General features: G+C 35.9%; 1 protein-coding gene and 1 long non-coding RNA gene across 2 annotated transcripts; one reads left to right on the top strand and one right to left on the bottom strand.

Annotated features, from left to right (window-relative positions):
• Positions 1–907: 907 nt before the first annotated feature.
• LOC131155830 (laccase-11-like) lies at positions 908–3,858 on the bottom strand. The gene is made up of 8 exons (XM_058109275.1): positions 3,823–3,858; positions 3,526–3,659; positions 3,221–3,308; positions 2,957–3,108; positions 2,413–2,657; positions 2,204–2,332; positions 1,149–2,072; positions 908–1,038 (listed from the first exon to the last, which is right to left on the bottom strand). The coding sequence occupies exons 1-8, from the start codon at positions 3,856–3,858 to the stop codon at positions 908–910; spliced, it is 1,839 nt and encodes a 612-aa protein (XP_057965258.1).
• Positions 3,859–5,146: 1,288 nt separating this feature from the next.
• Positions 5,147–9,154, top strand: LOC131156205 (uncharacterized). The gene is made up of 3 exons (XR_009136929.1): positions 5,147–5,788; positions 5,891–6,001; positions 8,598–9,154. It is a non-coding gene; the product is annotated as an uncharacterized LOC131156205 (long non-coding RNA).
• The last annotated feature ends 17,092 nt before the right edge of the window (positions 9,155–26,246 follow it).

A 26,246-nucleotide genomic window follows, 5' to 3' on the forward strand; every position in this document is an offset into this window, starting at 1 on the left:
CATCGTGTTAGAGTTGGTAACTTGGAGGTCCTGGGTTTGTGTCTCGTTGCCCGCATTTACCGTGTGGTGCTTTAAAGAATTATTGTATTCCCGATAATGGGTGTTATTTATCGTGTGTTTATCTCTCGACATTCTATCAGACTGCACATGCAGGGGGAGTGTTAAAGCTTGATATACATTATTGCCCACAAAATAATTGTTTAAGCTTTTGTGTGGTAATCTAACAAGCATTAAAGGATAAAGGTATTGCATCCAAGGCTTTGGCTGCAGATGAACTTCTTATAACAATCTTGCTTGTTTCAGTACTTCTTAGACATCTTAAACAATTGGATTTCATTTATGGGATCCATGGATGCCAGCCATCAAATGCCACACCAACTGCATATTCTGATTTTAGAGACTAAGGGCTAAAGCCTGTGAAAAAAGTAAAGGATTATGGTTGTGCTGATAGTCCTAATAAAAATATGGGACCTCTATGGGCCAATAATTTTATTCAATGAAAAAGAATTCAAATCACACTCTGAAAGAAGCTGATACAATTGAATTTCATTTATGGGATCCATGGATGCCAGCCATCAAATGCCACACCAACTGCATATTCTGGTTTTAGAGAATAAGGGCTAAAGCCTGTGAAAAAAGTAAAGGATTATGGTTGTGCTGATAGTCCTAATAAAAATATGGGACCGCTATGGGCCAAGAATTTTATTCAATGAAAAAGAATTCAAATCACACTCTGAAAGAAGCTGATACAATTCTTCCTTTCCCTATATTAAATAGTTTTCATCCTCACTTTATATTCTACATTTTGCAAGTAGTTCTTACTAGTCAGTCTTGTCCTCAGCCAGAGTTAGCCATCACCTAATGAAATCCTGCTTATGGGTTCTGTTTATTCAATTTACAAATAGTGCTAGCAAGGAGGAAGATCTTTAGGTGGAGGCAAAATGGACTGATCTGGGCCTTCTCCATTCTCCACCACAAAAGCCATCTTCAATCCCCAGCCAGTATGGAGCTCCAAGTGACAGTGCATGAACCACACACCTATTCATATTCATAGAAGAAAAAGAAACAAGTATTATGTCCTGATTCGAAAGGAAGAAAAATGAAAAAATAATGTCAATGGATGTCACTTTTTATGTTGGGGAGAATACCTGGATTGTCAGCTCTGAACCTTATAGCCACCCAACCACCAGTGGGAACTCCAACTGTGTTTCTTTCGGGAGGATCCACGTAGTTGAACTTTGCCGGGTCTTTCGCACGATCAAAATTCCCAATTCCAGTCCCAACAACAAAGAAATTGTAGCCATGGAGATGGAACGGATGGGACTCAACAGTGAGAAGATTGGTGTCTTGCAAAACCAGCTCTACTGTTGAGTTAAAAGCAATCTTACTAAGCCTGGTGCCCACAGAAGTGCCAAGGTTGGCGTTGAGTGGAGCACCCGTATAATTGAAAGGCTTTGGAGGCTGGTCTGGGAAGTCTGTTCTAAATACCCTCTTGAGGTTGAAGTAATGTGCTTGGAGAAGGCCTATTTTGGGCATCGCAAAAGTGATATTATTCAAGGAAGCGGTGAGTCTTGTTCCATTTTGGCAAGTTGGGCATGGGTTTACTCCCAATCCAATTGTGTAGAACAAATGCCGATCAACATTGAGAGGCACATTGGCTGGGAACACTGGAGAGTTTAAGCTTCGAAGCTTGGCATTGTAGCTCAAAGTGAAGGCTGTATTATTGGGTGCTGGCAGCTGAGGAAGAACTGGGACTTGTGTGTTTGGAATGCCTTTGTATTGAAGAATGGCTGTGGCAGTTTTGTTGTCTACGGTGACAGGTGCATCCATGAAAGGCCTAGCAGCCATGAAGTACCGCCCGGGGGCTTGGTTGGCTTGAACAAGAACATTAGTGGTCTGGCCAGGTGCAATTAACAGTGCATTTGTTGTAAAGGGCTTGGTGTAGACCGCATCAATCTCTACTACTGTCATGTTGTGGCCAGCAATGGCAAAGAAAAGCTCGTCGTTGAGTGCAGCATTGATGATTCTCAAAAGGTAAGTCTTTCCCTGCTCAACCTCCATGGCAAATGTATCTGTAACAATTGGGAGAATTAGGGAGACAGTTTGGAAATTTTAAGAGAAGGGTAATGGATAATTAATCATCTCCATCTTCTTTCCAAGAAAATCAATCTTAAAAAGAAGCTAAATTGACAGAATTGCTTACATTTCTCAGAACACGGGAAAAGCGGCCCTGGCTTTCCATTAATTGTATGTGCATCTGATGTTTGTGGTGGCAAACCCTGCTTGTTCCCTTGTTTAACTAGCTCTTCAACATCAGCATTCCACCATTCTCCTACATCGTTAATAAGAATAGTATATCACAAACTAGTCGTTTGATAGACAAATCCAGAATTGATTGTAAGTTGAACTCACCTAAGATTATATTAGTTTCCATAGTAGGTTGAGGGAAAGGAAATGGTGTCCCTTGTTTGGGCATGATAACAATAGCACCATTGACTGTGGCCCTTAGCCAAAAGATATGAGCGTGCCACCATAATGTTCCTCTTTGCCCCGTTACGTTGAAATCATATGTGTAACTGCTCCCTGTCTGGACCGGACACTGTGTTATATAAGCAGGCCCATCCGCCCACCCATTACGAAATTGCTTCAATCCATGCCTGCAAAGAAAAAAAAAAAACCCATGTTCTGCAATGTTAAAAAAAACCATATGTTTCAATTTCAAAGCATTCTTGTTATGTTGAATGTTTAGGGCATTTAAAGTTTCTCGGTCCTTCTCGTCCTTACCTCCAATAAGAAAATTGCTAGGATTAAAACAGCAAAACCCATTTGAAATGGTACTGTTATCTAAGTTTTAGTCCGCTGTTATTGAAAATTAGTACTAAATCAAACTAGAAAACTTTTACTCAAGTCCTGGCCTCTTATCCCATAAACATCCATAGCCCCATTAGTATCCTACCAATGAATGGACATGTTATACTGTGCGTTGTTGGTGACATTAACAAGAACTCTGTCTCCTTCTCTAACATAAACTGTAGGTCCTGGGAACATCCCATTCACTGTCACAATGGGCTTGGCATGGCACAGCCTGCTAACATTCTTCACTTGAATCTAAACAGCAGAAAACAAATACCCATCACCTCAATGAATGCCAAAACACATACACAAATACAAAAACAATAATGCACGCATAAAAGACCGATAATTTAAACCCGGTACCCACGTTGAACTGGTATTGTTTCACAGCAGCTTCTGCCGTAACACAAATGAACCCCACAAAACAGAAAAGAAATAAAGAACTCCAACAGAAACTGTTGAGCTTTGCCATTATAAGTTACTGGTCTGGGTTTTGTGTATGGAGCAGTTGAGAGATACCAGAGTCAGCCATGAATGGGCTATATATAGGAACAAGCTCATATGTCAGTTTGTTAAGAAAGGGTACTTACTGCTTCTATTGATTAGGTGGAGAGTGAGAAGAGGTTGAAGGCCAAATCTTGTAAGCAAAATCCTGAAAGGGACTCTCATAACCCAACTTGAAGAATGAAGAGGAAACCACAGCACAGCAGGAGTTGAACAGAAAGGTCACGTTTGTATTCAATTAGTACGGAAATGAAGAAGCATGAGAGCAACATGGAGCCAAACAAGCCTGTACCTTGCAAGCTCTATGAGCTTTACCGTTAAGGAAAAGGGATGGAGTTTACCATACCTTTTTTTGTTAGCGCCACTGGTTTCCTTTAATTTGGTCTCCTTTATTCCTTTTATGGGTATGTAGTGGGAGGGGGTGTTTGGAAAGTTAAGCAACATGGTCATTGGTCACAGCTTCACCTTGGTTACAACAATTAATTTGAACCCTCTAGACATTGTTTGGCAACGACTTAATTTTAAATATGTAAATTAAACACCACTTTCGGTTTGCCGAAAAAAATGTATTGAAAAATATGCAAAAATTCAAGTGATAAATTCGATTATATTTCATCTGATTTCATTCTATTCTTTTGTATCGTACATAGTAAAAGCTGTTTATTGGGTCGTAGTCCTGAAAGTGCGCCTGAGATATGATTGATTAAAGAAAACTGTAGCATTTTGGAAATGGGTTTTTTAAAATTGAATTGGTGGTTAAACGAGGAGGTTGCTTCTAAGCTTTTGTTTTTGTTTATTTTTCTTTTCCCCTTCTTCCTTTTAAAGGGGCTTTGTTGATGGCAATGGTATCTGAAATTGTAAGCAGAGGGTCCTTCTGCAATGCCCTCTACAAATTAATGGTAATTCTCTCTGTTAGATCCTAATTCTTTTACATGATTGCCTCCATCATTATCAATTTATCATCTTTCATTCAAAGAAAAATGAACTGGAAATTAAAACTCAAGAATCAGCCCTTAGTCTTCTTGTCCTGAAATCTATTGCATTAGATCCCCCAATCCCCATGATCAAATAGGACCTTAACAAGATAAAAGACAATGGAACAGTTATCATTCCCTAGCATTTAGGTTATGTTTGGTCTGCATATTCTCAAGAATATATTAGTGTTAGTAAGTTAGATACAATTAGTTATATAAAAAATTATGTTATTATTATAAAATAAATAATAATGTGAAACTTTTTAAAAGGGAATAGATAAAAAATAACTATTCCAAAATTTCACCATGGAAATGTCTATTTTTTTCATATTAGGTCTGCAATAAAATAATTAGAAATATATAAGCAAACTTAGGAGAGGTCAATGAGATTTTTGAAACCTCGGAAAAAATCCTTATCTTTTTATCAAACTTTATGAGAGGTCATAGTCTTTTTTTTAAAAAAAAAAGAAAAAACTATATTGACCTCCTTGACAAAAAGATACTAACCTTAAGTCTTGCTGACTGCTTTTTTGGGACACTTACACTTCTCGTCTTTTTTTTTTGTAAAATATAATGGGAAGTAGTGTTTTTTTTTTTTGTGAAATTTTTGAATCCTCCCAAAAGGTTTTTAAAATTTTTAAAATCTTGGAAAAGAGAATTGTTATTTTGTCAAATTTTAGGATCAGTGTCTTTTTTTAATTTAATTTTTTTTATGGGCGAAGTCACAGAAGAAATAAAAACAAAAATGGGCATTTTCGCAATTTCAAAATTCAATGAACTGTGGCCCTATAAATGAACCACCTGAACCCTAGTCCCAGCGTTCCAGCAGCTCGGAGGCCGCGGCCTCTGTTTTCATCAAAGTCTCTCAATCTCTCTCTCTCTCTCTCTCTCTCTCTCTCTCTCTGAGAAGAAGAAGGTGTAATGATGAAGATGTTTAATCTCGTTAATCCGAGGACTCTTTCACAAAGAAGAGTGATATGAGGATACTCTCTCCATCCATTCTTGACAGATTCTGAGCACCTTCTGTCTTTCTTCACTTCCCCACCTCTTTTTTCTTCACTCATTTTTTTTCCTTTCAATCTTTTGAAAATTTTCTGTATTCCGAGTCACCAGCTTTCGGAAATGCTTCCCTCTAATCTATATATTAGTTGTATCTCCATTCTGTTTTTGGTGCTTTTCAATTGATGAATTAATGGGTAATGTTGTACACACACACACACACACACACACACACAAAAGAGTATTGATCTGGGAAACATTGAGGGAATGGCTGGTAAGGTGATAATTCAGTGGAACTAAGGTTATCGTTCGTTTTTATTGTGTCTGGAAGCAAAATATTCATGTAATTTTTTTCTTTCAAAAGATGTGCTATCATCCCAAATCCATTTGTAGCATATCTTTGACGTTAGATACAACCATCTGCTGGTTTTTGAAGTAATGGTTCCTTTTTATTGAAGGTTAAACATTTCATTCTCACACTGGACTATTTTAAGGGGTACATTGGTTGGGCAAGCAAAATATTCTCTGTAATCAGCTAATGGGATTTTTCTTATATGAAGGCTTTAGCCATGTCCATATGTGCTTGATGCCAAGCTCCAGCTAGTGGTGTTGTTAGCCCAGCAGGTGCTGTCGGTTCCACATTCAAACTCAACTCAGCAGGATGATACAAGGTTCAATTCTCAACTCAAATCCATTTGAGCTTATAATTCTTGAAATCACTTGTGATGTTTGATCTGCTTCACTTCTTAAACATTGCAGTATGAATTTTAGATTTGAATTTAGATTTGGGTGAATTTAGGTAAACTTAAATATAATTTTATATTACATTTTTTTTTTCAAATTTAATACAAATCTAAATGAGGACCTTTGTAAATATAGGGAATATACTCTACAAAAAAACCAGTGAGTATATAGTCTCATCATTTAAAATACACTTCATGGAATGTTGACAACAACAGCAATCAGCATAGCGAGACAAGTAGTTTTTAGCTTCATAATCCACTGACTATGAAAACGTAAATGACAAACTAGCAGTAAATCGAAAATTTGAAAGAGATATATCTTGAAGTTTGTAGTTTTATTCAAGCCTGCCTTCTCCTCCTCCTCCACGATCCCATAAACATTTATGGGGAACTTTTTGCATGTATGAGTGCTGAGATAGTGAGATCATTTTTTTCTTATTCATCTGTGTAGTGATCTTTAGAAAAGTTCTATAGAAATATTCATACACTTCAATTCTGATTTGGGTTTCCATCGGTTATTTTGATTTGGAAAAATTTTCCGAGATTTCAATAGAACTTTTGAGCAGAGATCGTGGCAAACATTACGCTAGATCCTTATACTGATGTCTACATAATGGGGAAATAGGTAAGGGCAGAAAGACCAGGGATGCTGAATTCACAGCAATGCTAGCTTATATAATCATTGAAGCATTATCCTATTTCAGGGTTCATCATTGAAGCATTATCCTATTTCAGGGTGCGAGGAAACAAAGTATTCCAATATTTTTTTAAATGCATATCCATTATTTAAAAATGCTTCAATACTTTTCATTGGGTTTGAGTTGCAGAAAGAGATGCAGCTCATCTCCAATTCTATATTTCTTCCCACTCTGTCCATAACTCTAATAATGGATGAGCTGCAATTGGATCTTTAGAGGATGCAGAGTTACCTATTATATATTTAGGTTATTAACTGGAAATTTGTCAAAGAAAATATGAATTTTTTGAGAACTAAACATATGAAAAATGGGAATTCAAATAAATATTCCAAGTAAAAAAGTCAGCTGTGGAATCACAGCCAATATTTGAATCTTATGTAAAATTTTCAACAAGATACTGTCTTTTGTTCATTAGTTTGATTGTTAGTTTTCTATTTACAAATTCGAATGAAAATCATGTCTAAATGAATAAAAACTAGGCAAAAGACATTCATCTCCTCTGAGTTTTGGCAGAAAGACAGGGACTTCTCCTGACATTTAAAAAATTTTATTGACCTGCCTTGAGGTATTAAGAATTCCAAGGACCTCTCCTGAGGTTTGACAAAAAGACACAAACGTTCTCTTGTATTTTGCAAGGTTTGTGTCTTACTAAACCTCGGGAGAGGTTTGTGACATTTTTTAAATCTTATGGAAGATCTTTAGAATTTTTGGAACCTTAGGAGATATCAGTGTTTTTTGGCCAAACCTTTGGAAAAGTTAGTAACTTTTTACCTTAAAAATTAATATAAAGTGATGTGGGCTTGCGGATAATCACATGTTTTAAATATGTACATTAGAAAACCAACAATCAAATTAATGGACAAAAGACAATATCTTCTCTGAACTTATTTTTAGGTTTATGGCTTTTTTCCAAACAATAAGGAAAGTTTATGAAAATTTTAAAACCTCACTAGCTCATTTGGTTTGATAGAGCAGCTATTCATTCGAATAAATTGGAATGTTGTTGAAATTTTATATTCTTAATTATTTCATTCAACATGTAACAAGAAAGGAATAGATATCTTTGTGATGAAAATTGAAAATAGTTATTTCTTATCTATTATTTATTATAAACTTATAAAATATTTTATATTATTATTTGCTTTATAATAATAACATAATTTCTTATATAATTAATTATAATCTATTCCTGCAAATAAACATCCTGCAAACCAAACAAAACCTTAATAACATCAATGTGTATATATTAGAAGAATGAAACATGACTTCAGATGAAGCATTCAAATGGAATTGTGGAATATGAGACTTTTGTATTCAGCCATTCAGGGTTATGATTCATCTCCTTTTTATGTATGTAATGGTTAAAAGATGCGTAAATGCATTTCCATTATCCAAAAATGGTTCAGCTTCTAATATTATAGGCAGCCACTAGACCAATCCCTGAAAAATGGAAGAATTCTTAAAAGAAAGGGGGGGGGGGGGGGTTTCCTATGTTTGAAGGGACTTTGAATTTGGATTTGTATTGGACTTGAATAAAATATAATATAAAATTGTATTGAAATTTGTTAAAATTCACGGAAATTTAATTTCAAATCTAAGATCCAAAATTTATACTCAGGGTTAATATACTCTCAAAACCAATGAAGTATTGTCTTTACCTTATGTGTCTGGGAGCATACATTTTGAATTTTAAATTTAGATTTATATCAATTTGGATAAAGTGTAATATACTATTTTATTGAGTGTTTTCTTAGATGTACATAAATCTAAATTTAAGATCTGAAATATATGCTTTCAAACACTACTTTCAAAGTCTTTTGCAATAGGATGTTGAGGGCATGGATATTGGTGGGTCAACTAGAGAAAGCCATGAGCTCAACACAGGCAACTTCAAAAGTGCTCTCCACCAACAGGAAAGGGCAGTGTGGTGTGTACCCTTCCTTCCTCTTTGACGGATTCTCTCTTTGCCTACTATCCAACTCTTCCTTGGATAATTGCTCTTTGCAGGCTTCTTGTTCATTATGCTCTATTTGTGAATCTCTATTTTTTTTTCTTTTTTTTTTGAATTACGCACTGGGTATCCACGTGTCCATTTTACGGTCCACGTGACTAATTCTGCGCCTCTTGAAGTTAACCCCACAACTTCAAATGGAGGGTAAATTCAGGAGTCCAGGGGCGGAAATGAACCTGAGAGGGTTTGAACACCTTACCTCATGAGAGGCACTCCCGCAATCCGCACTACCACCTGAACCACACCCTGAGAGTGTGAATCTCTATTCTTAATAATATACAAGATTGATAACTTATGAAAGAAAATGTATTATCATTTTTTTAATTAATTTAAATAGAATGGATAAGGAATAATCATTCAAAAATTTTATCATGAAAATATCTATATATATTCTTATACAATTTTTATTGTGTCGTGTCTTCTTCTATCTCATGATTTAGATGTTTTGCAACTAAAACATGACCTTAATTTAGCTAATTTGGCTTAAACAACTCCATGTTTCTTAAACAGCTAGATGGACATTGAGATCCTTTGACTTGAGACTGATTTGATTTAATACTATTGGAGCTGGGTTTTATCATTGTGATATTTATGACTACTGGTGAAGTTATCTTGGAAAGGGAAATTTTCCTTGGAAAGAATATGCATATTTAATTTATTGCATCATTGATACACGAATTTTATAAATTTATGAATTTTAAATATTATTTTCTCGGATGTACTATAAATCTAGGCATGTCCATTTTTACCTATTTGTTAAGTTCATACATTATAAAGGGTCATAAACTCATATATGCCTATAAATAGACCTTCTAACATTCACATTTCATGATCATTCTCATTCCAACTCTGTTATTCATACAACTAATATCCTAGAGAATTTGACAATCAAAGAAAGATGTTTTGAATTTTTTTTTTCCTATTTCTGCATAATTAACGAGGGTCATACCATTTAATCAATTGTTGTATCCTAGGAGAGTAGCTAAGAACGGTTGCATTAATCTATGAATTAAGCATAAATCTTAAGAGGTCTTGAATTTCCTTAAAGTGAATGAAATCTCAATGCTTTAACCTAATTAGAATCATATTTGTATTTTACTTTTTTTTTTTTAATTATTTTAATACCATACTAGATACCCAAAACTACTCTTCCCCGAGGAAGATAGTGATTTTTGTTTAGAGGAAAATGATAAGTTAGGACATCAGCGTTTAGTGGAAGATACTTCTATCCATCTTCATATATTTTCTACTTGAGATAAAGACGCTTATGATGAGCTAGTTATGACCTTCTATGAAGGTGTTTCTTGGTTCAAAGATAGAGTGGGAGTGACTCATAATATTAAGAAAACAAAAAAAAAAAAAAAAAAAAAAAGCATTATGAATAAGAGACTATAAAAGAAAATACTAAGGCTACACTTACATTGACAAATACCTTTAGGACAGCACCCTTGAGGGAGACTGTTGAGGCTTCCTCAAGCCGAGCTCAAAAGGAGGAATAGTGAGTTCAAATGCGTGAGCCGACGCAAAATTGTTAGCTGTGCCATGAATGTCTAATGCCAATTATGAAATGTAGTATCATTGAGAAAGTATAAAAAAATAGTTTTAAAATTCTCGAACATCTCTTATTTTTCTTTAGCTGCCATCTCAAGCTCTACTAGTTTAAAGGATGAGTGATTGAATCATGATACATTAAATGTCAAGGAAGAATTTGAGAGGGATTGGGATAGCCTATGTTAGCCTAAACTACGTCGTAAACAAAGCAAGATTATAAAGGTTTTACTCTTTAGAGGCGTTGGGGATAGAAAATAAAAATATGCTCACAATCAGTGAAGTCAAAGTGGTCCATGAATAGAGGCTGACTTGTTCAATATAAATAGAGACAAAGTGAGGGTGTCAATGTGAAATTGCCCCTATTGTTGGGCAGGGTAGAAAAATGCACTAGCCTGTTGAAAGTTGTGCAAAAGATGTATTTTATATAATTAATACTAAAGGTAAGTGCAAAATTCATTGTCACAAACATGGTCCTCCTTTTTCTCTTGAGCTAACAAGGTAGTGTAGGCCATGTTCCACAATTAGATGTTTATTAAAGAATCATCCTAAATGGGAAACTGGGACAATGAATTTCACCTTTTGGTAATAAGCTAATCAATCACATAACATTTGCACCAAAAGCAAATGGAAGGCCTTTAATGAACTTGATGGCATTGATAAATGGGAGCCCTCTTTGCACCATGTGTTTATTGGGAATCCCATTGGGACCAATAAACAAAATAATTCACCTTAGATTGGTATTAAGAGGATTCGTCTTGTTGCAATGCAATACTTGGAAAATAAATTTCAATTTTTTGGGCACTACTTGTAAAAGGTAGGATTTAAGCCACAATAATGACCATAAGAAAATAACCTCATTCTCTCGAAGGGTATGAAAGTTTGAGTGACAAACTTACTGGTTATGAGCTCCTATATTGTAAGGAGTTGAGCTCGACATTAAGGGAAATAGTGTAGATTTTCTTTATAGAAAAATGGAGGACATTAGGTGCTTTGAAAGCCAGTATACTTGACGGGTTCAAAACATTGAGCACCACAAAAAGGTAGAAAGGTTAAGCATGAAAAGGAAAAGCTAGAGAAGTTAGAGTTGATGAAAAAGGAATCGAAACAAAAATTCATAAATATATATATATATATATATATATATAAATATGCTGTTAGGAACCTGTGAACATCCAGATAAAAGTGACACCAAGAAATTTACGTGGTTTGGTCAATAACGACCTACGTCCACGGAGCACACACCAAAATTCACTAACTCGCCGGAAAATATTACAATTCTCTCTCTCTCTCTCTCTCTCTCTCTTCTTCCCTTCTTCCTTTCAGCTATCCTGAGCTTCTCTGTGCTCTCTCTGCACTGTACTGTGCTATATATCATACACTTTCCATAGCCCTCTTTATATAGGCTTGGAATTTACATCATAATTAAATACGAATCAATCAAATTAATCACAATTGGAAGTTTAGAATGAAGAGATTAAATGAGAGATAATCCACCGTGTTTTCTGACTCAGCAACGCGTCTCCAGCTGTCTCTTGATTCCATCTTTAACAATCTCCCACTTGGAGACAGAGACACCTTCTTAACCAGTATCATGAATAAATGATGTGCTCAAAATATGTGTCTTCAAGTATGAAGACCAACTGAAGTTGAACATAACTTCAGCTCTTCTGTAGTCGCTATCTTCTTGTCTGCTTGATTCCTCCGGACTAATCTGATGGCTGTCATCTTCACAACTGGTGTAAAAATGCCAGTATAGACAATCCTTTTCTTCAGCTAGAAGTCTTTGACTACCAACCGAGGCTTGTACCTTCTGGAGCCGTCATGCTTCTTTTCGATTCTATACACCCACTTGTTGTGAAGGCCTTTGGGCAACTTCCACGTTCTATTGGAGGTGAGGGACTTCATTTCATCCTTCATCGCAAGCTCCCACTTGCTCGTATTTGCCACCTGACATGCTTCATCATAGCATTTGGGCTCTCCTCCATCTGTAGGAAGTAAGTAATCAATATACCTTTTGTCTGGTATATGTGACTGAGTAGATTTCCCAAGCTCCAGAGCTGGAGTAGGAGATGGTGGTGCGACAATCTGCTCCACTTGTTCCTCCACCTGAGGATTCTTGATATCTTGTTGATGTGTCCCAACACATTCTGAGTGGACCAGTTCTAGTCCATTCTTTTTTGGGGCATGAGTGTTTATTTGGAAACTAACCCTCTTCTGTTTCCTGACTATATAATCCTCACACATGTCAACCTGCACTGACTGTAGACCACTCAATTTTTCTTTTGAGTGCATCACCCTGAGTCCCTTCTCGCTTATGTGACCAAGTCGTTGGTGCCAGATGTTGCTATCGTCATTTCCTGTAGCAACTGAAATAGACATGGAGGCATTGGAGGTTAGAAAAAGTGTTCTTCTTTTCTTGTCTCGGGCAATCGTTAGTACACCCTTTGAAACTTTCCATTCATCACCAATGAATTTCGTCGTGTATCCCTCATTTGTCAGCTGACCAACTGAGATAAAATTCTTTCTCAGGTCTGGAATATACTTGACATCCTTCAGCTTCCATACTAACCCGTTTATATTGATTTTCACAACTCCTTTACCAGTTACGTCGCAAGGTTGATCGTTGCCAAGGTATACCTTATCAAAATTACCTGGTGTGTACTCCTCTAGGCAATCTCTACAGCATGTGGCATGAAATGAGGCTTCGGAGTTTAAGACCCAAGACTCCTGCTTGCTTTCCAAAGAGCATAGCAACATTTCATCATTCTTAGAAGCAATATTTGCTTCTATCTTTGCTCTCGTCTCGGATTCTTTCTTCTGACTCCTGCACTAGTTCCTAAAATGACCAGTCTTTCCACAGTTCTAACACTCAATAACTTTTGTGCTCTGGGAACCTGTGTCCTGAATACCTCTGGGATTTTCGGATTTAGACCGTCTAGGCCTAGATCTGCCGCGGTTGTTTGATCGTCCATGCCTGTTTCCTCTGCCTCGACTCTCTATGTTCAAGGCTGAACTCGAATTGGAGCTATGGTTCGGCTGCATTCTTATTTCCTCCGTCAAAATTATGCTAACGACCTCATCGTATACAAGCTTTGATTTTTCTGCAGAGCTACTGATGGCAATGACGACACCATTCCAATTTTCAGGCAATTGACTGAGAATCAGTAGAGTTCGAATCTTATTATCAAACGTTATCCCGACTGAGGCGAGTTGATCAAACAACTCATTGAAGTTATTTAGATGCCCGCTGAAACTCTCACCTGTAGACATGTTCATCGTAAATAGTCTTTTCATGAGATGTACCTTGTTTGCGGCTGAAGGCTACTCGTACATATTAGAGAGCGCATCCATCAGAGATTTGGTAGATGTTATATTCTTGATATTGAACGCTACAGATTTCGACAACGTCATTCTGATGGCTCCGAGGGCTTTTCGATCAAGCAACTCCCACTCGTCCTCGTTCATGGATGTTGGCTTACCCTTCAACGGTAAGTGTAATTCCTTCTCAAACAAATAATATTCTATCTGCATCTTCCAAAAACCAAAATTGTTTCTGTTAAACATTTCGATTTTTGAGCTCTTTTCATTCGACATCTCAATTCGTTGATCTAGAGATGGAATTAGCTCAAATGGATAGCACGGTTGGATCCGGAACTATCGAAAACCCTAGAAATGGTTCAAGTCGCTTGAAAAACGGACTCAAAATGACTCCGAAAAGCTCAGTCAAAGTTTGGTTAAACCTGGTCAAACATGGTCAAACTTGCTGACGTGGAAGAGGTGGGACCTACTTATGACGTGGCAGGGTGGGGGCCACCTAATGATGTAGCGCTGACGTGGCAGGGTGGGGCCCATTGATGACGTGGCGGGACTCGCTGACGTGGCAGTTCTGAGTGGCGGGTCGGATCCGGTTCGCGGATCAGATCTTGGGTTCACCCGGGTCTGAGTCACGTTTCAGGTCGCGTTTGGGAGTGAACCGGGTCGGGTCGAGATGGAACGGGCGAAGAAGACGCGTGCACCGCGTGCAGCGTTTGAGGAACTATTGTGCCGGGCATCCCACTTGTGTCAAACACCAATATTACAATTATTGCTATTGAATATAAAAGAAATTAAAGTAATGCAGAAACTAATAATAAAGCAATAAAAAGAACAAGACAAGAAATTTATGAGGTTCGGTATAGAATTACCTACGTCCTCGGGCGCCGATGATCAATCCACTACTTCTTGACAAAGTACAACTTTGAGGTGTTTTTAACAAATGAAGAGTTGAGCTCTTTATATAGCTTCAACCTTAAGTCTAAAAAACACTTCTCTCCAATGTGAGACAAATAATATAAAAAATTCAAAACCACCTTTTATACTAAGGTGGAAGTATTCTACCAATGTGGGACAAAAAAATAATAAATCTCCACTTTGATGATAAATTCAACAAAATTTTCAGTCACCAACATTTTCTAGAGTTCCACATCATCGGCGCCTTCCAAAAATACTCAGATTTGTAGGATATTGATCAAGTCCAAACAATGTTTGAACTTGATTGTTCTCACAATCTTGGTTAACATATCAGCGGGATTTTCAGTTGTAGCAATCTTCTGAAGAAGTATCTTGCCTCCATCAATAATATCCTGCATAAAATGAAACCGAACGTCGATATGCTTCATTCGTGCATGGTAGACTTGGTTCTTTGCCAAATGAATAGCACTTTGACTATCACAAAACACAACAATGTGCTTCTGTACAACTCCCAAATTTTCAAGTAAACCCTACAACCAAATAGCTTTCTTAACAGCCTCTGAAGCTGCCATGTACTCTGCTTCTGTTGTAGACAAGGCAATGGTAGACTGTAAGGTAGACCTCCAACTCACTGGACTATTAGCAAATGTAAAAATATATCCAGTCGTTGATCGACGTTTATCCAAATCACCTACAAAATTTGAATCCACATATCCAACAACACGTTGTTCAATAGTATTATTTTTCTCAAATACTATATCAATATCAATCGTATTCATAATGTATCTCAAAATCCATTTCATAGCTTGCCAATGTCCTTTACCCGGATCATGCATATACCTGCTCACCATACTAACAGCTTGTGAAATATCAGGTCTAGTACAAACCATTGCATACATCAGGCTACCAACAGCACTTGCATAAGGAACCTGTGACATATACTTACGTTCCTCATATGATTTAGGACATAAAGCAGCACTAAGTTTGAAATGAGGAGCAAGAGGAGTGCTTACTGGTTTTGACTGCTCAGACATGCCAAAACTCTGTACTACTTTCTTCAAATACTGTTTTTGAGACAAACTAACTCTTTCTCTCATTTTGTCTCTGTGAATCTCCATGCCAAGTATTTTCTTTACTTCACCAAGATCTTTCATCTCAAACTCTTGATTTAATTAACTTTTCAATTTGTTGATTTCTTCCCTATTCTTTGAAGCTATCAACATATCATCAACATACAAGAGTAAATATATAAAAGATCCGTTTTGTAGTCTGCGAAAATAAATACAATGATCATGTTTATTTCTTATGTACTTCTGACCCATAATAAACTGATGACATCGTTTGTACCACTGTCTTGGAGACTGTTTTAAACCATACAACGATTTACCCAGTTTACATACTCAATTTTCTTTTCTAGCAACTTGAAATCCATCTGACTGAGTCATATAGATTTCCTCTTCCAAATAACCATGTAAAAATGCAGTTTTTACATCGAGTTAAACTAGTTCAAGATCAAATTGTGCTACCAAAGCCAACAAAATTCGAATAGAAGAATGTTTAACAACTGGAGAAAATACCTCATTATAATTAATGCCTTCCTTCTGTGCGTAGCCCTTAGCTACCAATCTAGCTTTGAAGCGAACATTATTTCCATCTAGAAATCCTTCTTTCTTTACATAACCCATTTAGAACCAATTGCTTTTTTACCCTTAGGCAGTTGGGTTAGCTCCCAAGTCTGATTCTGATGAAGAGACTGCATTTCTTCATCCATTGCTTTTTTCCACTTGTCTGATTCAGAGTTCCTTATTGCTTCTTTGAAAGTGTAAGGAACATTATCATCCACAACTGGAAGTGCATAGGCCACCTTATCAGTATACTGAGCAGGTTTTCGAATTTCTCGTCTTGGCCTTTGAGAAACAATTAATTCTTGTTGCTGTGAAGATTCTTGAATTGAAATCTCCTCTTCTTGTACACTATTCCCCACCGTAACTGGAAAGTTACCTTGTGTAGTCTCATTTCTCACTGGGTTTCCCAAAATTGTCTCAACCTCTACCTGTTGTTGAGTACCAATGGTCTTCTCTTCAACTCGGGACTCCTTGCGTATTGTTTTCTTCATCATCGCAAGTTCATCAAAAGTTACATCTCTACTTAAAATCATTTTTTTTCGTCTCTAGACACCAAAGATGGTATCCTTTGACTCCTGCACTTATCCCCAAGAATATTGTTTTCTTGGCTCTTGGGTCCAACTTAGATTCTTTAACATGATAATAAGCCATAGTACCAAATACATGTAAAGAATCATAATCACTAGCAGGCTTTCCAGACCATACCTCATAGGGTGTTTTTCCCCCTATTTACAGATGATGGTAAACGATTGATGAGATGACACACATATTTAACAGCCTCAGCCCAAAACCTTTTGTCTAACCCAGCATTAGACAACATACATCGAACTTTCTCCAGCAAAGTCCGATTCATACGCTCTGCCACCCCATTCTGTTGTGGTGTATTTTGAACTGTGAAGTGTCGAACAATACCTTCATCCTGACATATCTTCATAAACGGGTCACTCGTGTATTCACCACCATTATCTGATCTGAGCCGTTTAATTTTTTTTGCCAGTTTGAGTTTCAACTAATTTTTTCCACTTAAGGAAAATATCACACACTTCATTTTTATACTTCATAGAATACACCCAAACTCTTTTAGAAAAATCATCAACAAAAGTGATAAAATAATGCATACCACCCAACGAAGCCGTTTTTGTGGGCCCCCATACATCTGTATGGATGTAGTCTAAAATATCTTCAGTCTGATGGATTGCTGTGCCAAATTTCACTCTAGTTTGTTTTCCCAGAATGCAATGCTCACAAAATTCAAGTTTGCACACCTTTGCACCTTTTAACAAACCTCGCTTAGCTAATTGTTGCAAAGATTTTTCTCCTGCATGTGCTAATCGCATATGCCTTAACTTGGTTGTATCTGAACCTGCATCTTTCTCAGAAACAACAGCTGCTGACCCAATAACTATACTACCTTGTAAATAATACAAGTTATTTTTCCTCATTCCTTTCATCACCATCAGTGCACCTGATTTAATCTTTAAGGTTCCATCTTTCAAAGTGATAGTGAACCCTTTAGATTCTAAGGCACCCAATGAAATCAGATTCTTCTTTAGGCTTGGAACGTATCTCACATCAGTCAAGGTCTTAATAGTTCCATCTTGACATTTCAATTGTATTGATCCTATTTCAGTTGTTTTACAAGTATTATCATTTCCCATAAAAACAATCCCACCATCTAATTCTTCAAAATTAGAAAACCATTCCCTATTGGGACACATGTGATAGGAACAACCAGAATCCAAAATCCACTCACCAATATAATGTGACGAAGATGTTCCAACAAGAGAAAAATCTGACTCACTTCCATCTTCATTGGCTATATTGGCATTAGAATGTGTTTTGCCCTTATTCTTCTGCTGTAATTTAGGGCAATCTTTCTTCCAATGTCCTTTCTCACGACAAAAGGCGCATTCATCTTTAGCAGGTCTCCCACGAGATTTACTCCTCCCATGAGATTTACTCTTCCTTCTAGGCATATGACTCTGAGAACGTCCCCTTATTGTTAGTGCTTTTGCTGTTTCCTTATGGACCCTCTGATCCTTTTTTCTGCATTCAGTACTAATCAATGCAGAACAAATAGTATCATAAGTAACTTTATCTTTCCCATACAATAAAGTGGTGGTCAAATGTTCATACTCATCAGGGAGAGAATTCAATAACAATATGGCTTTATCCTCATCTTTCACCTTTTCATCCAAATTTAACAAATCGGCCAAAATTTTATTGAAAGCATTTATGTGGTCATTAATCGATATACCTGGTTGATACTGGAAGCAAAACAATTTCTTTTTCAAATAGAGCCGATTTTCCAGACTCTTGGTCATAAATGTATCTTCCAATGTCTTCCACAATTTCTTTGCAGATGTCTACCTCATAACACAATATTTCTTATTTTTGGCGAGACACAGACGAATCGTACCACATGCCTGACGATTGATCTTTTCCCAATCTCTGTCACTCATATCTATCGGTTTATCATCCAAAGCAATATCTAGTTCTTGTTGATACAAGATGTCCATCACCTTACATTGCCACATACCAAAATTATTGGTACCATCAAATTTCTTCACCTCAAATTAAGCATTAGCTATTGTCTTCGATGATGATGTTGAAACCGAAGGGGTTGGAGTTCATGTGGACAGAGTTTCTTCTACTGCTGCACTAGTTTCTGCCATCTTCTATATATTCAATAGCAACCAACAAAGCAAAAGGCCTAGGATGAATAGTACGTACCAACTGTGTCTACTCTGTTTTATCCTATGAAATTCCACTTTGACCAGGCCGACCTCCAGGGAGCGACTGAGCCACAATGGTCTTTGAGCACTCGCTTAGACAAGGTATTTCTTAGGCATCAAACGTGGAATCAAGGATCCTAACAGAGGAAAACCTCCGTATCAACACTATTCAACCTAACTTTGATACCAATTGTTGTGCCGGGCACCCCACTTGTGCCAAACACCAATACTACAATTATTGCTATTGAATATAAAAGAAATTAAAGTAATGTAAAAACTAATAATAAAGCAATAAAAAGAACAAGACAAGAAATTTACGAGGTTCGGTATAGAATTACCTACGTCCTCGGACGCCGATGATCAATCCACTACTTCTTGACAAAGTACAACTTTGAGGTGTTTTTAACAAATGAAAAGTTGAGTTTTTTATATAACTTCAACCTCAAGTCTAAAAAACACTTCTCTCTAATGTGGGAAAAATAATATAAAAAATTCAAAACCACCTTTTATACTAAGGTGGAAGTATTCTATCAATGTGGGATAAAAAAACAACAGGAACTGTTTGGCGGGGCGTGGAGAGGCGTCTTGCTCCGGCAAGGCGTGTGTGGGCACTTGTGGCTTCTACAGAACTCCGTTTGAGCTCCGACTTGCACACTTCTGTTCGTCTCGGCGAGCTGAATGCGATGGTGGCCTCAAAACACAGTTTTGATCTACTAGACAGAGCTCTGAATTTCGGGATCACTTCCAATCTGGCTTTTCAGCTCCAACCGGGCTCTGATACCACTTGTTAGGAACCTGTGAGCATCCAGATCAAAGTGACACCAAGAAATTTACGTGGTTCGGTTAATAACGACTTACATCCATGGAGCATACACCAAAATTCACTAACTCGCCAGAAAATATTACAATTCTCTCTCTCTCTCTCTCTCTCTCTCTCTCTTCTTCCCTTCTTCCTCTCAGCTCTCTTGAGCTTCTCTGTGCTCTCTCTGCACTGTACTGTGCTATATATCATACACTTTCCACAACCCTCTTTATATAGGCTTGGAATTTACATCATAATTAAATACGAATCAATCAAATTAATCACAATTGGAAGTTTAAAATGAAGAGATTAAATGGGAGATAATTCCACTGCGTTTTTTGACTCAGCAACGCGTCTCCAGCTGTCTCTTGGCTCCATCTCTAACATATGCATGGGACATTTGTAAGGATAATCTTATAATTTTTTTTTACTTGCCGAAAACCAATAAATGAAAAAGACTTGGCTAATGAATTGGTAGTTAGCAATAGAAGCCATTAATTCGAATAACAGCCCTACTGGGAGGTTGGTGAAAAACCACATTGTGTAAGCAAGGCATAATGATAAATGGATGAGGCATGAAATGATATATAATGTAATGTTATGTAGAAGAAAAGAGTTCCCAAACATAAAAGGTGTTAGGAAATTTAATAAAATAAAAATAATAAAACTTAAATACAAATAAAAATACCAATATAAACACGATTCGCAAATAGATTAAAACACAGATATCTCGCTCTTTTTAAGGAAATTCGAGCCTCTTCAATTTTTGACTTAACCCACAAATCAGTGCTGTAGAACTTCTCAAAACATATCTCTCCTAGGATACAACAATCTGATTTGAATCGTATAACTCTTTCCAATTCTGCACAAATGGAGGAGTCCAAAGCTGCAGGAAAAACACATTTCTTTACTTGTCAAACTCTCTAGACATGAAAGAAGGATAACATGATGAATGATGTGAAGGTATTGGTATCTAGTGCCAATGCCTTAGGGTTTATTTATAAGCACAAAATGACCTTTCATTCTTCATGCACTTAATAAATAAGATGTATATATAATAAATAGGTATACACCTAATTTTAAGATACACTCACATAATTAATCTTATGAATTTATGGGATACATGAATGAATGAACTAATTAAATGCAGACACATAACCCATTTCAAGATACATTTTTAAGATAATAAATGAAATAATAATATTAAAATATACTAACAATTCCCCCTTCATTTTAATATTCATGTATGTACCATGCAAGTAGAAAGTTTAACAATCAAAGATAAATAATTATGCATAATGAATGTGTGCTCTGTATTGAATATTCAATTAGTGAACAATAATCTTTACTCTAGAGTTAGTGGTGGCCTCAAACTTAAACTATGACTGCTTAAGAGAAATAAAGTATTACTGCTCACACATAATCATTCAGGTGTTGACATTAACTTTAACAGTTAGCACATTTCAACCTTGTGCTAATCTCGGTTTCATAGGACCCCACTCTCATGCTCATATAAGTGAAATTTGTCAAGGGTGCTCCCATAACTCTAATACCCCACTCATAAGAGCAACAAGTTGTAATTAAGAGTTTTAAAAACTCAACCTCCTCCGTTACAGGATAAATGCACTTACACCATAGGGATGAATTTAAAAATAATAGTGTAACGACCTCAAAAATCTTAATATAAAAATGAAACATAATAAATAGAAAAGTCAACCCAAACCCGTGGGTAACGGGGACACCTATCATTCACAGCGGAAACCTACCCAACAATAAATATAAATCACATTCTCAAAACCATAATATACATAATACCAGAGTTTACTACATTATCAAAATATTGTATTTATATACAACCTCCAAAACATCAAAATAATCCGTAGGATCATACAACAAAAATTTCCTGATCTTAAATCAACGCTTACCCTTCTAGTAGGGAAGCTCAATAAGCTCAATGGCGGTCACGACCTACCGGTCTCGCAGGGCCTCCTGAAAAATTAATTAGGTTCGAGAGTGAGACACTTCTCAGTAAGGAAAAATAAACTAAATATAGTTGTGTGGTAACATGAATATTTATTGCAGTTATACATACTCAGTACATTTCATATATCTAAAGACATACATTATAGCATGGTGGAATAATCATATACTTACATATTTTCTAATAATTCGTACTGATCATGGAATGTCTGTTATAGCTAATAATACTGAAAACATACCCATGATGAATAGTTAGTTGAAGTCATGTATTACCCCTCATGACGGGTTGTGCAGCCCGAAGGCGGGACTTGACAATGGATGGCCGACTACTGCCAAGTAAAAAATGTCTGTAAGTACGATGGGCCCGCCATACCCTGATCCGAATTGGCTAGGTGGACGTCCACACTCTACTGAAAGTCACATCGATTATCCATCTCCCACCCCCTCGTGGGGTGGTTAGCACTAATCTGATCATAAATATCTGATCTATAAGTTACGGTACGGAGCTCCTGAACTGAACTAAACTAACATCTAGATTCTGATAACATATAATACATTATAAAATAGCATCTTTCATAATTTCATAAATATGGTCTTGCGCCGAAATCATTTCATAAATACGGCCTCGCGCTAAACATTTCATAAATACGGTCTCGCGTTGAACATTTCATAAATACGGCCTCGCGTCGAACATTTCATATATACACGACCTCGCGCCGGAATCATTTCAAGTATATACGGCCTCGTGCCAAAATCATTTCATATACACACATTCTAAAAATAAATCAATTATCATGTATTTGTCAAAATTATCATAACATACTGTGTCTTTTTATAATACTTGAAAACATGCTTTACTCGTAAAATCTTCCATATCATAATACTTTTCATGAAAAATAACATTCATGCCACACAAAGCTAGGTAAATCATACATTTCATTTTAAAATCATAATTTCCATACAACAACAGTATTTTCCCAAATATGCATTTATTCCATAATATTCAAATATCGTACATATTTTTTAGAAAATCAATTTGCTCATAAATAATAGTAATTTGTATGAAAAATAATTATTTTAGTTTATTCCCTTACCCGGCTACTGAGAAAGCCCCTAAAAATCTTGGTCTAACACCTGTAGGGTTTCCTGATAATGCCCTAAAAACGACAACCCTCAGAATTAAACATCAATATTTCTTCATAAATATCATTTCCTACGACTATGGTAAGACCAAATTCGGCATAAAAAACCTTACCTCAACTCAGAGATGATTTCCAACGGAGTTCCACCGACGATCCGCTCCGACAGATATGCAGAGAACTTCTCCAGAAGCGTCATGGTGGCTTCAGATCCTCAATCTGGCGAAAATTTGGCCCAAAATTGAAGGGAGAAGAGGAGGGAGCCGAAGGGAGAGAGAGAGAGAGAGTGTGAGAGATTTCTTAATTTTGAAGTTAAAATATGGGTTTTTGATATTTATAGGACTGGATTCGTCGACGTGCTACGTCATCTCATCGACGAGTCTTTTAATAATTTCATTGACGAAACCCACTCCTCGTCGACGAAATTCAAACTGCTCAAAACCTCTCTCAGTATTTCCTCGTCGACGAATCTTGCCTTCGTCAACGAGGTCCTCTTATACTCTCGTCGACGAATTCCCTGTGTTTGTCGACGAGGCCCTGGTAATTTCCATCGGTTATTCATTCTGTTACCATTTCCATTTCCCTTCTTCTTTATTTAAATATCATTATTATTATCCTGGTCATTACAAATAGTGTATTTCTTACGACCACCATATGATTCGTTCTTCCCATTAAACCCAATTACAGGATCTTTGGTCCTTGGGTTAGGTATCCTCATACGTGGTTCATGATTTTGCGGACTTTAGTTCTGTCCCCCTCGATTTATTCCAGACCCTTTCTTTTGCTAAGACCTTAGTTAATGGATCTGCAAGATTCTCAAAAGATTTTATATAACTTACATTAATGATGACACTACTCAAATATAATCTCAGTATTGTGTGTTTTTTTTTTTTTTCTTATGGGTTTATATTTATTGTTATAATAACGGTTATTCACTTTACCAATTGTAGTAGTACTATCGCAATTAATTAGGATATGTGGTATTGGTTTTTCCCAAAACGAAATTTCATACAACATATCTCTCAACCAACTTGCTTCCTCACTAGCTGATGCTAAAGCAATAACCTCAACTTCCATTAGCAATTATTGTTTGTTTTGTTAGATTTCTAGCAAATAGCACCACCACCTAAAGTAAAAATATAACTAGGTAGAGAGAGAATCACCTGACAAAGTATTCCAATCAGCATCCTAAAAACCTTCAAGTACAGTAGGATACTTCGTAAAATACAAGCCATAATTTTTTGTACCAACTAAATATTTCATTACACACTCAAGAGCATTCCAATGTTCTCTACCTGGCTTACTTGAAAATCTATTAAGTATTCCTACTGCATATACAATGTCAAGTCTATGTATATCTCATGCTACCAATAATGCTATTATATTCCTTTTGATTAACCACTCCATTTTCATTCTTAACATGAACTAAGCGATTACTTGAATCAAAAGGAGTAGTAACATGCTTGCAATTATTATAGCATATTTATTCAAAAATTTTTCAATGTAATGCGATTAATCTAGAAATATACCATCACACGATCTTGTAATGTTTATGCTTAAAATAACTTTAGCCTTACTTAAATCTTTTATCTTAAATGCTTTTTTTTTTTTTTAAACATTGTTTTGGGTTCTTTAAAAGGAGTGTACACCTTGAACTAAAATTTATCATAACAGACATGCCTATTAGCATCTAAGTCTGCCCACCACCCTTCAATATTGTGGACCATATTTTTATTAGTAAGCATCGTCACAAATGGTTCCTTAATTATATTAGATTGAGGAATAGGTCCACATTTTCGAAATTTGCAAATTCAAGCAATATTCACTTTTATCACAAAACATAACAAACATTGTTGTTTTGCTTGTTTTGAATGAAAGGAGGTCCTTAGTTCAAATTCTTTTGATTAGGGTTGCTCTTATTCATTTTGTGAGGTTTACTATATTTTTCATATTTCTCCTCTTAGGCTTTAATTAAGGGTTTTTAGGAAAAAGACATTTGGGCATAGTATTATGTTCATAAGCAATTAAATTTACCTTTGCGGTATTACCATTGTTAGGATTACCCTTTTATAATTGCATCTTGCCCTCTTGCCTCCTTGGTATCATACTTAAATTGCAAAGTCTTCTAGATTTTCTTTGTGGAGGAATAAATAATATCATAATAATCATAAAAATGATCGGCTAGACAATTTAAAATGTAATATCGACATTTATACTCACTTTTTTGTATTGTTCTAATTTTTCATGATGATCGACCATTTGATCTTCATTCATTTATTTTTTGGTATCAAAATTTTTTTTTTGAATCCTTCTCGGTGAGACCATAAGCAACTTTGAGGAGACTAAGTTAGAAGAGTACCTTGCCTTTCCATCTCTTGAAGTGAGTTCCTTTAAACCGAAAAGGCTCGTTGAGATCTCAAAAAATTTTCATTTGATTTCTCAATTGTAGACTACTTATTTTGAATCTCCTTAAAGGTGTTATGAAATTTAATAAAATAAAAACAATAAAACTTAAATACAAATAAAAATACAAATATAAACATGATTCGCAAATAGGCTGAGACATGAATATCTCGCTGTCTTTAAAGAGATTCAAGCTTCTGCGATTTTTGGCTTAGCCCATGAATCGGTGCAACAGAACTTCTCAAGACTTGTCTCCCTTATGATACAACAGGTCTATTTGAATCGTATGACTCTTTCTAATTCTGCTCAAACGAAGTCCAAAACTCTACAAAAAGACACATTTCTTTATATGTCAAACTCTCTAGACTTGAAATAAGGATGACATGATGAATGATGTGAAGATATTGGTGTGTAGTGCCAATGCCTTAAGAGTCTATTTATATGCACAAAATGACATTTCATTCTCCATGCACTTAATAAATAAGATGTATATATATTAAGTAGGTACACACCTAATTTTAAGTTAGACTCACATAATTAATTTTATGAATTTATGAAATACATGAATGAATGACCTAATTAAATGTAGATACATAACTCATTTCAAGATATAAGCTCTTTTCCAAGATAATAAATAAAATAATAATATTAAAATATACTAACAAAAGGAAATGGAAAAATGATTGTGCATAAGGAGACACCATATGAAGTAAGACCAAGCCATGAAGAAAATAAAAACTCTAAAAGATATCTAGTCTCATATTATTAGAATAATAGATTGTTAGAATAAATAAGTTGTAGCTTACACATTATACAACATAGTAAGAGACATCACTCACTCAAGGTTGAATTTGATTGTAACTCATTCATAACTTGAGTTTACGATTTGCATAATAATTATTAAGTATGCATTTCTTTTCAAAAATCTCTTAAAAATCCTTTGATGTTTATTTATTTTTAGATATTTATATTCATTTTATTAATTTATCTCGATCAAAT

Source organism: Malania oleifera, chromosome 5 (genome assembly GCF_029873635.1).
Source record: "Malania oleifera isolate guangnan ecotype guangnan chromosome 5, ASM2987363v1, whole genome shotgun sequence".
Classification (NCBI taxonomy): domain Eukaryota; kingdom Viridiplantae; phylum Streptophyta; class Magnoliopsida; order Santalales; family Ximeniaceae; genus Malania; species Malania oleifera.

Excerpts from the sequence above, each read along its gene's own strand:
- LOC131155830 (XM_058109275.1), bottom strand. The coding sequence starts at position 3,858 with ATGTCTAGAGGGTTCAAATTAATTGTTGTAACCAAG. Across the intron at positions 2,658-2,956 it reads TATAACATGTCCATTCATTG|GCATGGATTGAAGCAATTTC; the intron begins GTAGGATACTAA and ends TTTTCTTTGCAG. Across the intron at positions 1,039-1,148 it reads GTTCAGAGCTGACAATCCAG|GTGTGTGGTTCATGCACTGT; the intron begins GTATTCTCCCCA and ends GAATATGAATAG.